At 46.0% G+C, this 12,163-nt stretch overlaps 2 protein-coding genes across 2 annotated transcripts in view; one reads left to right on the top strand and one right to left on the bottom strand.

Annotated features, from left to right (window-relative positions):
* The window catches only part of FRMD7 (FERM domain containing 7), a 17,653-nt gene extending 14,709 nt beyond the window's left edge, over nucleotides 1-2,944 (top strand). The window contains exon 12 of the mRNA XM_019521288.1: nucleotides 1,109-2,944. Coding sequence (XP_019376833.1) covers nucleotides 1,109-2,107 — 999 coding nt within the window. The 3' untranslated portion in view covers nucleotides 2,108-2,944. The remainder of the gene's footprint in view (nucleotides 1-1,108) is intronic.
* Nucleotides 2,945-4,978: 2,034 nt separating this feature from the next.
* STK26 (serine/threonine kinase 26) overlaps nucleotides 4,979-12,163 on the bottom strand; it is a 36,077-nt gene continuing 28,892 nt past the window's right edge. The window contains exons 7-11 of the mRNA XM_019521016.1: nucleotides 11,494-11,642; nucleotides 10,742-10,835; nucleotides 10,219-10,281; nucleotides 9,992-10,128; nucleotides 4,979-8,300 (exon numbers count right to left, since the gene is read on the bottom strand). Coding sequence (XP_019376561.1) covers nucleotides 8,279-8,300; nucleotides 9,992-10,128; nucleotides 10,219-10,281; nucleotides 10,742-10,835; nucleotides 11,494-11,642 — 465 coding nt within the window. The 3' untranslated portion in view covers nucleotides 4,979-8,278. The remainder of the gene's footprint in view (nucleotides 8,301-9,991; nucleotides 10,129-10,218; nucleotides 10,282-10,741; nucleotides 10,836-11,493; nucleotides 11,643-12,163) is intronic.

Raw genomic sequence — 12,163 nt, 5'->3', positions numbered from 1 at the left:
TCACTCACACGCACACACCCATGCATATGCATACATACACATACATGAGCACACGTGCATACAGAGCTCTGTCTCCCAGACAGCTCTCTCATGCACATGCATACACACACACAAACAGAGCTCTTGTGCATACACACACACACACACACACACACATATGCACAGAACTAGTGGACATGTACGCGTGCATACACAGAGCTCCCACGTACGCACATACGTGCACACAAACACACAGGGCACAAGTACATACATGGAGCTCTTGCATGTATGCGCACACACATGCAGAGCTTTTGTACACACACACACACTTCATGCATGTACACACACACACACACACACACACACACACACGGATGTGCGCATGGAGCTCTCCCTCTTGCATACATGCACAGAGCTATCACACATGGAGCTCTCTTTCTCATGCATGCATGCACAAGCATACACAGAACTTGTTCATACTCATGCATGTGCATGCACACACACACATACATGGATCTCGCTTGCACATGGATGGCACTTGTTCTCACGTGCATGTTGCAGACACACATGCATGCTGTGGGCCTCTAGGGCAAGCGAGGTGCTCAAATCCCCAGGGAGAAAGGAGGCCCTGCTCCTGAAAACTCCCCCCCACACACACCGATGCAGCCTCACAGTGAGGCTCTGCACCAAGGCAGCTGCCCTCTGGTTGAGCTACCTTGCGGGTGGTGGGGGGAGACAGGGGCTGCACATACATGTGCATTTGTGCACGTGTGTATGTTTGAGACATAGTGTGTGTGCGCATGAGCACTCTGCGCATGACAGCTCAGTGCGTTTGTGTATGTGCATGTGTGAGAAAAAGTAAGTGAGCAAGTTCCATGTATTTATGCCAGTGCATGTGTGCGTACGTATGACAAAGAGCAACTGAGCCAGCTCTGTGCGTGTACATGCGTGTGGGCAAGAGTGCTCTGTGTACACATGCACATTTGAGAAAGCCCATGAATGCATGCACAAAATGGAGTTCTGTGCGTGTGTATGCACGTGTTTGCACACACACACACACACACGTGTGTTTGGCTGATAGGAGGTGAGGGCTCAGTGGCTGAGGACATGTACCTGCCTGTCTCCCCAGGTGGAGGACCTGCACCTGGCCTATGGCAGCAGCCGGGGCTGCTACCGGGCGGCCAACGGGGCACACGCCTCGGCGCCCACGCTGGACAGCCGGCGCCGCAACTCGGCGGTGGAGGTGACCTTCACGGCCGAGCTGGAGCGCTCCCGGCCTGAGGCCGACCCTGCGCGGCTGCCCCACTCCTGCAGCAGCGCGGCCTTCCCCTGGGTCTACGCCGAGCTGGAGCGCGAGCGCGACTGGGAGCTTGCCGAGGCCTTGGGCCCAAGGGGCCCCCTCACCTCCTTCCAGCCCAGCCATGGCAAGAGCACGTCCGTGGGCAACATGCGCGAGGCAGCCGCCTGCCCGCTAACCTACACCGACGTGCCCTACGTGGCCCCGGAGCCCATGGCCCCACAGGTTTTCTTCTACGTGGACAGGCCTCCGGCACTGCCGCAATTCAGCCCCACGCTGGCTGCCACCGAAGGGGCCACGAAGACGTCCGCGAGGCCCTCCAAGCGAAGCCCGAGCCTGGCCAGGATGTGGGAGCCTATGCTGGAGCCGCCGGCCCAACTGGGTGGCAGCAGCATTAGCCCCGAGGAGGAGGAGGAGGAGAGCGGTGCCCTGGGCGGCGCTGACTACGGCATCCAGGAGCAGCCGCCCAAGCGGTCGTGGAGCCAGTCGGACATGAAAACCCTCCGCTTCCCCTACGGCTCAGAGTTTCGGCCGCTCGGCCCCTGCCCTGCGCTCACCAGCCGCAAGGGCACGGTGCTGCGGTATGTGCTGGCCCCGCCACCCCCCCCAGAGCGGTACGTGGGCAGCGGCACCGAGTCCAGCGACTCTGACCCTGACCTGCTGGCCACCGACTACGGGGTGCTGTACGGGCGGGTGATGCGATCACCCCTGGCCCGTGTGCGACTGTCCTCGGGCAGTCTCCAGCTGGATGAGGAGGACGAGGAGGTGGCCGCGGCCACGGGCGGTCCTGAGAGCAGGACGGCACCTGGCCCATCCAGTTATTACACCTAAGGGGCAGACAGGGCAGAAGCTGGTGGGTTGTTGGTGTTGTGCAAGTGCAAGTAGCTGTAGAGGATGTGGTACTGAGGGCCACGCAGAGCACCCACTCCTCGTGTCCCAGCTGGCATGTTCTCCCCCCTCCTGCCCCGGCCCCGTACCAGCTGCAGGGAGCCTGCGTGGTGGAGACCCCCATGCCCTTCCTGCTGCTGGTCGTGGTGGAAAGCATCGAGAGGCGCAGGTGTGATAGTTTGCTTTGGCTCCAGGAGCCGAGAGATGATGGCATTGATGAGAGCGGCAGAAGTTTGCGTTCAGATGTGGATGCATCGAGAAAGAGCTCGTCCTGAAGAAAGGCAGAGGTGTGTGGGGCTGCACAAGTGTCTGGGTTAAAGCCCTATGACTACCCTGCATCCCCTGCAAACCTGCCCGCTGCCTGGTCCTCGAGCAGTTCCCACCTTGGCATCGCTCTGCTGGCTCCAGTTCCAAGAGGAGCTAAATCCCAGCTCCCTTGGCCCCAGCCCTCTGCCTTCCACCTAACAGGATCCTCCTGCCCCTGGGCTCCCTGGAAAGAAGAGAACAGCAACACCCCCACCCCACCTTCAGTCCTGTACCCTACCCTGCACCTCCTGCTCCTCAGCACTGCACCCTCGGCAAGGCGTTATCCAGACCCCTTTGCTTCTAGGGCAGCAGCCACTGCCACAAGCCACATGCACTCGGGCTTGGGCTCAGGTTCCTGGTGACCCTTGGGGCTGTGCAGAGGAGTAGAAAGGGCTCTGCTTCTGCACTTTGCCAGGACGGTGGGGAGATGCAGATGAAGCCCCCTCTGAAAGAAGAGGACCTGCAAGGGAGCTGAGGGCCTCGAGCAGTGTGGGGGCGGACGGGGGGAGAGTCCTCTGCCTCATCATGGCTGTCCTGGGAGCTGTCTGGGGTATTCCCAGCATCATAAGTAGGCAGGGGCAGCTGCACAGAAACCCAAGCCCATGGATCTGCATTACCTCCCACCCTCCAGGTGTCTATGTGAGGGCACGGGGGAAGTAAACACCCACTGGGGACCATTTCCAATAGGTGCATTTTGGAGACTGCTGCTTGCAAGTCCTGTGGTCAAGCACTTCAGCTCAGGACCTGCAGCCCAGCTCCGGCCGCAGAAGACAGCAAGGCTCATGTCTCAGACACCAGTGCACAAGCAGTGCTACCCTCCAAGGGAGATTGGTACCAAAATGCCTTGAAAGAAGAGAGGCTCTTTGTTCCATAAAGTCATACAACTTACAGGAGGAGGAAAGGTGGCTGTAACCAGCTGCACACCCATCCTTCCTTCCCCATTTTTCCTGGATCAGACGGGTTGAGAGAGAAGAGGAAGCACCATGTATGCAAACAGCTGTGCACAGCAGGTTGCTGTTTAGTTGAAATAAAAATGCAAGTTCTCAAGCATTTGAGTAGCGCCAACACTTAGCAGGCACAGGTGGAGGGAAGAGGGATTCACAAAACCAAATGACACCTTTTGGGGGAGGGGGAAGGAGCTGCAGAACCAAACTGAGAGGGACCTCAAGCTGCTGGATTCTGTACATCTGCACACACACAGAAGTCTGTTGGACTTGACTGTAACAGGGGCCACTTCGGTCTAGGGGAGGAGAGCCAGGCCATCCTCCTACGGTTTGCTGGGAGCGCACTCAATTCAGAGAGACAACCTGGCTAACAGGGTAGCACCTTCCCTAGGTGTATTTGTGGCACTCTGTTCTTTGTGCTACTGCTCGAGATGGACAATAAATGCATCACAGAAAGGCCACCCTCTTCTCTGCTTTTTTGGTTTTCACTTTCCAGCCACAGCGGAGTCAAACCAGTCTTGCTGGAACCGGCACGGCAAATGCCCAGGCGTTGCAGCTTCCTGCTCATTGTTCTGCAAAGGGTGGGTGCCTCTCGGGCACAGGGCACACCCAGGGAAACACAAGTGCTGCAGCCACATCTCCGTCCCTAGCAGACAGAATAGGACCTGGCAGCACAAAGAGGCAGAGGCAGAAAGGTGAGAGATCATACTTAAAGAGGTGCAATGGGGAGGGTTTCTCATTCCCAAAATTGGGGAATGCCATGACTACTTGTGACCTGGGTTCCACTGCCTGTTAGCCTCCCCACTGCTTGCTGTAGCACCAAGGAGTGCATAGGATGAAGCAGCAGCAGTTTACAACACCCTGGACCACTCCAAGTGCATGAGAAAAGGCACCAGGAAGGGGAAGCTGATGAGGCCTTATCCCCCAACACTACAACAAGGAAAAAAAAAAGGCTGGAAACCCACCTAGAACATGTTTCAGTTGATCCTGCTCTCCCCCCTAGGAGCACAGGATTGATCCCCACTCCTGCCCTGCCAACTGGGCACAGTCTGCAGGCTTCTGATCCCCTCCATCCCTCAGGAGCCAGGATAATCTGGCCTCCTGTCCGTAATCCAGGCAGGATGCCCAGCACTTAAATGCAAGAGAAGGGCTGGTGACCTTGACAGCTGCTATCCACAGAACCAACACTGAGCGAGGGGGAACAAGGACACACCAGCCTATTTTGTTATCAATGGGCCTGTGCAAAATAAAGTAGGATGCATGGAGACGGGCTGCTTCAGAGGGAAACAGATTGGTTTAATTGAGGTTACCAAATATACCCCCTGCTTAACAGAAGTATTTAAAATTCCAAGATTAGCAGCAAAAGACCCAACAGACCTTTAGTTCAGACGCCTACATGGGGAAGTCACAAGATACAACTTTTACACAACGCTGCAGTAAGGTTTAAGGGTGTTTGGGGGTTCAGTCATCAATTCAAATGATCTAGACTGCACATAATATGCTTCCATATTTTAAAATTAAACCTTGTTTATGAAAATCGGTAAGCCAACATACATACTAAGAGTAGCTTTGCAAAGAGGAAAACAATTTTATTCCAGTGTTAAATCATGTAACAGCGTGATAAAGCCAGGCCTTTAACAATGGCTAAACTTTGTGCAAACACATCAAGAATCTATGTACTTTCTATTCACTAAGCATTCACTTGAATGTAAGAACAGTTTTTTTACTCTTAGTACGTGTACACTGTACAGAACCTTGTTGGAGGAAAAAATTGGAGACAAGTAGAATTGAGAGGTTTCAGGAACAGCGATTACAATGACAGAGGAGTCTGATACCCAGGAACAAAACACATATGTTTCTAACCCGCATTTCGTATTATTTTCCTAAATGACTAAAAATGTCAATTTTCCTCAATGCACAGCTGGGAGAGAAGCTAGAAGATGGTCCCTGCATGAATGCTGTGATATATTCTTCGGTCAGCTACTTAATACTGCTGATTAAGTTATGGTTGGTCAATACCTAATGCATGGCGGGGGGAACAATGATTCACAAAACTGTAATGAGGGCATCCATTCATAGTAAGAAGTAAAATAGATTCTTATATGACGCATAGTGCTTCAGCAGAGCAAATCCCACCTGTGATACAGTACAGCTATGTTCTTTAGGACAGCACTAGATAGTAACAAGGTTTTTATAAACAAGAATACATCTAGCCCCACAACATGCCCGTGAGGTAGGTAAGCATCATACCCATTTCCCAAGGAAAAAGGAGGCACAGGAGTTCAAGTGACTTGGTTCAGGTCACACAGCAAATACGGGGCAGGCTGAGGCAGGAATAGATTTCTGTTTCCCCAACTGTGCACTCCCTGCTCTGGCCACCCAAAGGATTCGCTCGCAGTTGCATAGATTAAAGCCCCGTGCTTCAAGAAGATGTAGCCCCCAGTTACAAAATTCAAGTCGTTTGTGTCGTTTTTCCATTGGCCCCATAAAAAAAGCACTTCATTGAGAGGAAGTGACATGGAATTCAAGACACAAGGATTTTAATTCTGAGAAAGAAACCTGTTGGCGTTTGAAGCGAGGCTTTTGGCGATGAGATTGCACAAGGTAAGAGTCGACTGTGGCACAGTGCTTTCTTTATCGTGAATCTGAACTAGGAGTTCACAACACCGCTGGGACACACTGACATGGCTACAATTGTCACTGGCGCTGTATGACTGCATGCTGGAGGACTAAGAGACTGCTCTTTCAGCAGGAGATCAACTGAACCCTGGAGCTGCTCCACATAGCTTGCGTTCCACGCTGAATAAGGCTGGCAGGCGTCCTTTGGACAAGGACAGCAGAGAGGAAACACTTCCCCAAACTATACGTGTGTCCCCGTAGAAGGAGAAGTTTTGTTTAAAGTAGCAAACTAAGCTGGAAAAAGGTAGGTCAATATTTATGCACATTACTTAAATCCAAAATAAAATGCACAACAAAGCAGTTTCATGAAAGTTTACAGAACTTAAATATTTATTTTTAAACCATTTAACCCCTCCCCCCCAAAAAACCAATGAAATAAGCTTAATCTATCAACAGATTTACAGGACTAACAACTACATAAGCTATAGGAGCACTACAATTTGTTTCTGTGATGCAGTTATTTTGTAAAGCTTCAGATCAACTGTATTTACAACTTTTGCTGCTTTTACATTTATAAAAATATTTATTTAATCCATAACATTATTGTTTTCAAAAACTATTTCCAGACTTTTTCTCAGATATAAATTCTAATTGAGTTTCAGTTATAGAGCAGATGAACGTTTTCAACAGAAACATTTCTTTAAAATTAAAACAAGGAGTTAAAAGTAATTTTTACAGTGTAGGCACCATTGAAAATAATTGTCCTTGGCGTATCTAACCACCATCTCTTACAAGTGTCCTTTTATACAAAAGGATGTAATGGCAACTTTTGACTCGAAAATGCAGTATTTGCTTGCACTTGCACACCATTACTTTTTCAATATTTGGCAGATATATTTCAGATTCTTTAAAATGACTTTTGTGCAAAAACAAAATAAACACATCCAGCCTTTATCAAAAATAAATTTATACCCCACAGTTCCACAGCTAAGTACTGAAAAACAATCCCAGTTCAAAACTTCAGCATAATATACATACTGGGTTGAAAAGGAAAAACAAAAAAAAAGAGAAGGCTATTACCCCATCTAGCAGTACCATAAATATAGAGTTGAAAGCAATTTTATAGTCTTACCTACTATTTATGAAAAAAAATCATTCCGTACTGGACAGTACTACCTTTGTGAAGGAATATCTATAACTCAGTCATTTGCATATTAACTTGTAAATACATATTTAAAATACACTTTCAGAAAACAAATTATGCCAACGTACTGTCTTTAATGTACTTTAAGAACCAAAGTGTATAAATATATTACAGGAAAACAACACCACCACACAAAACGCTGGTGTTATACTTATACCTGCTTGTGAGGTATTTATCATGTGATGCTCAGCTCCCCTCCAGCTCTCTCCCACCCAGCCATACGATGCGTTGTACTCAAAGGAAAAGAACTTGAAAGTAACTCGGACTTCAGTTTTTGTCCATTATTGCCAAAAGCCCCCACCCCCTCAACTGTATTGCTTTAAAATTTCCTACCATGATGAATAAGATTTAATTACTACTTCAAAACCTGTTCTAAAAGGTAATACATATACTGTACATCAGGATATACCTGTTGCTACATATCACCTGCAAACTATTGACATATTGCTCTCAAATATATATAATCATAGAGCTGCCTAAAATACTGTACCAATTCAGAAGTATAGAAGATACTGTCGCAGGCTTCATTTTCAGGGCATGATAAAACTATGGTGGTTGAAGCAGGAGCTACAGCAACAGCCTAGCCGCTACGTTATGTTCTGAATACTCTTGTGAAAAATCTAGTTCTGAAGCTTGTTAGTGATTTACAAAAGTTTAACATATGAATACAAAAGACCTGTACGTTCCCATCTGTGTACAGTAACAAAAATAGCATAAAAACATACTGTACTTGCACTTCCTATCAACTAAAGTAATGGTTATATCTAACAGCAAAACTGCACCTCAACATTTATCAGATTAAACAGGTGAAACTACAATATTAAAAGTTGTTCTTTACAAAATAATTTCCTGAAAATATAAAACCATGTACACCATCACAAAATAGTTGAGTAGGTTCTTCCATATCCTTGATCATCATCAATATGTTGCAAAGATCCAAAAGGCACAAGGAGTCAAGAGCTAAGCACTGCCAAGCTTGAAGTAGTTTTGGTGGGTTTTACTGGGTCCATATGAAACAGCAGTCATTTGATCGGAAGCTTCTTAGGAGTCATTAACAGACAGCCTATAAATGAAACCGTGCAAGTAGGAATTGTGTTAATGCTTTGGTATGCAGCATGTGAATGACACTGGACTTCAGCGTGTATAGTGATCACACAATTGCTTTTTCAAAGTGCCTGCCATCTTCTGTCAAAAAAGCCAGTCTAAGCTGGTTATGTTACGTTACTTATAAAAAAAATACTCCTTTCCAGTAAGAAACTAAATAGAGAAATGTTCACATTAAAATTGCCAAGTAAACAAAAATGCATATTAATTTTACCAGTATATTTCTGTTTCAGTAACACAAGACTTGCAAGTAAGAGTTTTCTGAAGAGGAATTAATTCAAGAGGGCATCCATTTATTTTTTTTACCATCCCTGGGGGATATGGAGCATAAGTTGGGGCACTGATCTCTACCAAAGTATGTATATATGGAGGAATACAAAGCATTTAGATGGCAGATTCAGAATTTGGTAAATAAAAAGCAATGAATCAGCATGACTGGACACTTCATGCATTGCATCTCACAAAACCTTCACCTGACAGATCTCATTCAACTGGCTATAGGGACAAAAGTAACTTCTACTATTCCACCTTAGGCTCGAACGTGACGAGCGTGTGTACTTAGTCAAAAATGCAAAATCATTTCTAACAAATGCCACTTTTACATGCTTTTAGGAAGAATGGCAAAGCATCTTTATCTGCTACAGCTACTCCTCACTTAGCATTGTAGTTACGTTCTTGAAAAATGTGACTTTAAGCGGAACAATGTTAAGCGAATCCAATTACGTCACAATAGCTACCTACTAGCAGGTAGCAGCCAAACAACGCTATAACCAAACACTGCGCAACTTTAAAGGAGTAAGAGTGAAACATTAACCAGGACAACATTAAGTGAGGAGTACTTGTATACAGTTACTAACGTCAATGCTTATACACAGGTTAAAACGACTGAACTTTCTGGCATTTCATTTATTTTTGAACACCTACTGCCCTGGTGGCTTAGTACTGTTATTTACAGATATTTTTCTCTCTTTTCTTTAAGAAGTTTGGCAACAGAGATTGTAACCAGCTTTTCCTAACACTTCCCATTAAGAATTCCTGCAACTTTATTTCAGTTGCTCTAACTCCTCTGGTATTTAGAGCAGCCTTTCAAAATGTGATGGGGAAAAACTGCTAGCATAAAGAAGGGTTCCCTTTTTACCCCATAACAGTCTGTGTGATTTACAAGAGATGCAGGATCCTGACAGAGCACTTTTCTGCCTTATGTACCTACCCACTTAAGAATGACTGCAGCCAGCTCAAACAAGGGAACACAAACATCCTAAGACTGGACCCAAACCGCTTTTGCCTCCCCTGGGAACACCTGGAAGCTGCCCAAACTGCTAAGGCAGGCTGACTGGGGAAGGAACACCCCTGCCTGGGTCACTATAACCAGTGTTCAGATGGTGCACAACACAAAAGGTTCAACCCATTCTACCTGGGTGTACCCCATGGTAGATCAGAAGATTTCATCTACTCAGGAAAAGGAACAGGCTTATGGAGCAAACAGCATACCAGGCCACATACCCTTTCCTGTATGCTTTGTAACAGAAGTAACCTCATATGGGGAGGTGTCAATCCCCTGTTCCCTCACTTTTGAGAGCTTAATGTTGAAACCTCTTTTTAAACACATAATATTTGGATGTGCACTTTTAAAATAAATCTGGAACTTACTTCTGAAATTTCTCCATAAGTTTCTTCACCATCTTATCTGTGATCCCTGGACATGCAGCTTCTGCCATATTGATGCTTTTCTCAAGTTCTTCAATTGCTTTCCTTCGGCTAGCATTATTTGTGTCCTGCTGTTTAAGCTGAGTGGCAGATCAACACAACTTCAGGTTAAAAAAAAAAGTATCAAGCGTTTGTGTGAAAATTTAAAAGCAGGCTGAATTAAGACTTACCTCAGCAAAGACAGGGGTGATTATCAAAGATAAACAACTCAGGGTTTTCACAACATCTTGATCCTAAAGATTAGCAAAAACATATATATTAAATATGAAGTACACGTGCGTGTTTCCTTCCTTATTTTGGCAGACCCCTTGCAAAACAAATCACAAAATATACACTGCACGTTTTACATGGCACGGGAATAGATGTTTATGTCTGAGCAACGCCATTTTATATTCACTTCATTTTATTTCTATACCTGTGGAATTTTAGGTAACCTTTCATAATTAAGATACCTATAAAAACATGCTATGTTATATTACTAAAACACAGCATTTTTCTCTATGACTGGAACTGCCAGAGACCCAGGGCACCATGCTTAAAGTGTTGTGGAGAAAAATATATCTTTTTCATAAGAGATTCAAATTCAAGTACTGAAATCAAAGCCCACACCTGACTTCATTTTTAGTTAAAATTGTTAATCACCACATTGCTTCAAAAAAGTATTAGTAAAGAATTATTTCAGAGGGTACATACCGTCCCATTCTGCAGTTTCTTTGCATCCGGCTTCTTTCGAACTGTAGTAAAACTCCACTCAGGATGAGAATGATTTTCTTTGTTGCTCGACTCCCTAAAGAAAGTTACAGTAACAGTGATTATCACCACACATGATGTGAACCACCACAGACAATTTGCTAACTAAACTGCACGGCTAGCGTAACCTGAGCTAAAAAAAGGAAAAAAGGGCATGTTCATGGCATGTCAAGTGAAGTTTACCAGATTTTGTTGCTAGGACATGAAGGGCCAAGTTACAACTTAAAGCCAGCTCTGCGGAAAAGGAAGGGCTCATTCTAAAGCACCATCCCCATTTATTAGGCTGTGCACACAGAGAGAGACCTGATGTGCCAAAAAATACAACTTGCAGACTTCATCTTCCCTGGACACTGCTGGCAGCTGTGCAAGCTTCTTCACACACCTCGTTCCTGCCCTTCACTACTTCTGTACCAAATTGTTGGCATTTTGGTAGCAAAGAAAGTGTCCACTAGGGGCTAGAACGAGGCCATGAAATATTGATCATTGGAGTGGGGTTTGAATTTAGTTTCTAAAGAAGCAAGACAGATTGTACAAGTTGTATTTATAGGCTCTATTTCAAGAAAAATCACCCCCTGCAAGGCTGCAGCTAAATGCAGTCCCTACAGAGCGGTGGCAGTGAAGAACAAGAGCAAGTGGCACACCGGCACATTAGTACAGCTTTTCTAAAAGTTACTAAACTATTAAAATGCACTTACGAATCAGAACCATCAGAATCTGTTTCATCACTACTGTGCCCTTCAGCCTTCCACCTCTTAAATCTATCAATCAGTTCCGTCAGGTATGAAGTCTTCTTGGCATTTTTCAGAATGAATTTGTGCTTCAGGAGTTCTTTTGCTGTAGGGCGCTGTAAGAGACACTTGGATATTTAAATTTACCCTACATAAAGTCATTGTGATGTCAAATAATTACCCACCATGAAAGCTCATCTGCTAAACCCAGAACTGAGCATTTACATGCTAACAAGAGCTTCCAAGGAGCCATTACAACCAAGACAGTACATGAAATATATTAATCTTCCATACAAGATAAAAAACACAGTGCTGACTGAAGAAACTGTGGTCAGTTTCACACATCTGGGGGGTCAGTACACACATCCACAGGAGGCCTAAAATGCCTCTACAAAAACGCTTGTAGTATGGGTAACAAGCAGGAGGAACGCACCCTCCTGCTGGCTGACACCACCCCGGACATAGTGGGGATTACAGAAACGTGGTGGGACTCAACGCATGACTGGGCGGTGAATGTCAAGGGCTATAGGCTGTACAGGAGGGACAGGATAGGAAAGAGAGGTGGGGGCGTGGCACTCTTTATTAAGGAGGAATACACATCCTCGTCAATTAGTAAGGAGTCAGGGGAGGGGCACTC

The sequence above is a fragment of the Gavialis gangeticus genome, unplaced genomic scaffold, assembly GCF_001723915.1.
Source record: "Gavialis gangeticus isolate Ggan-Ray unplaced genomic scaffold, GavGan_comp1, whole genome shotgun sequence".
In the NCBI taxonomy this organism is placed as follows: Eukaryota; Metazoa; Chordata; order Crocodylia; family Gavialidae; genus Gavialis; species Gavialis gangeticus.
The sequence above is the reverse complement of the archived record's forward strand: the minus strand, read 5'-3'. Positions and strand labels throughout refer to the sequence as shown.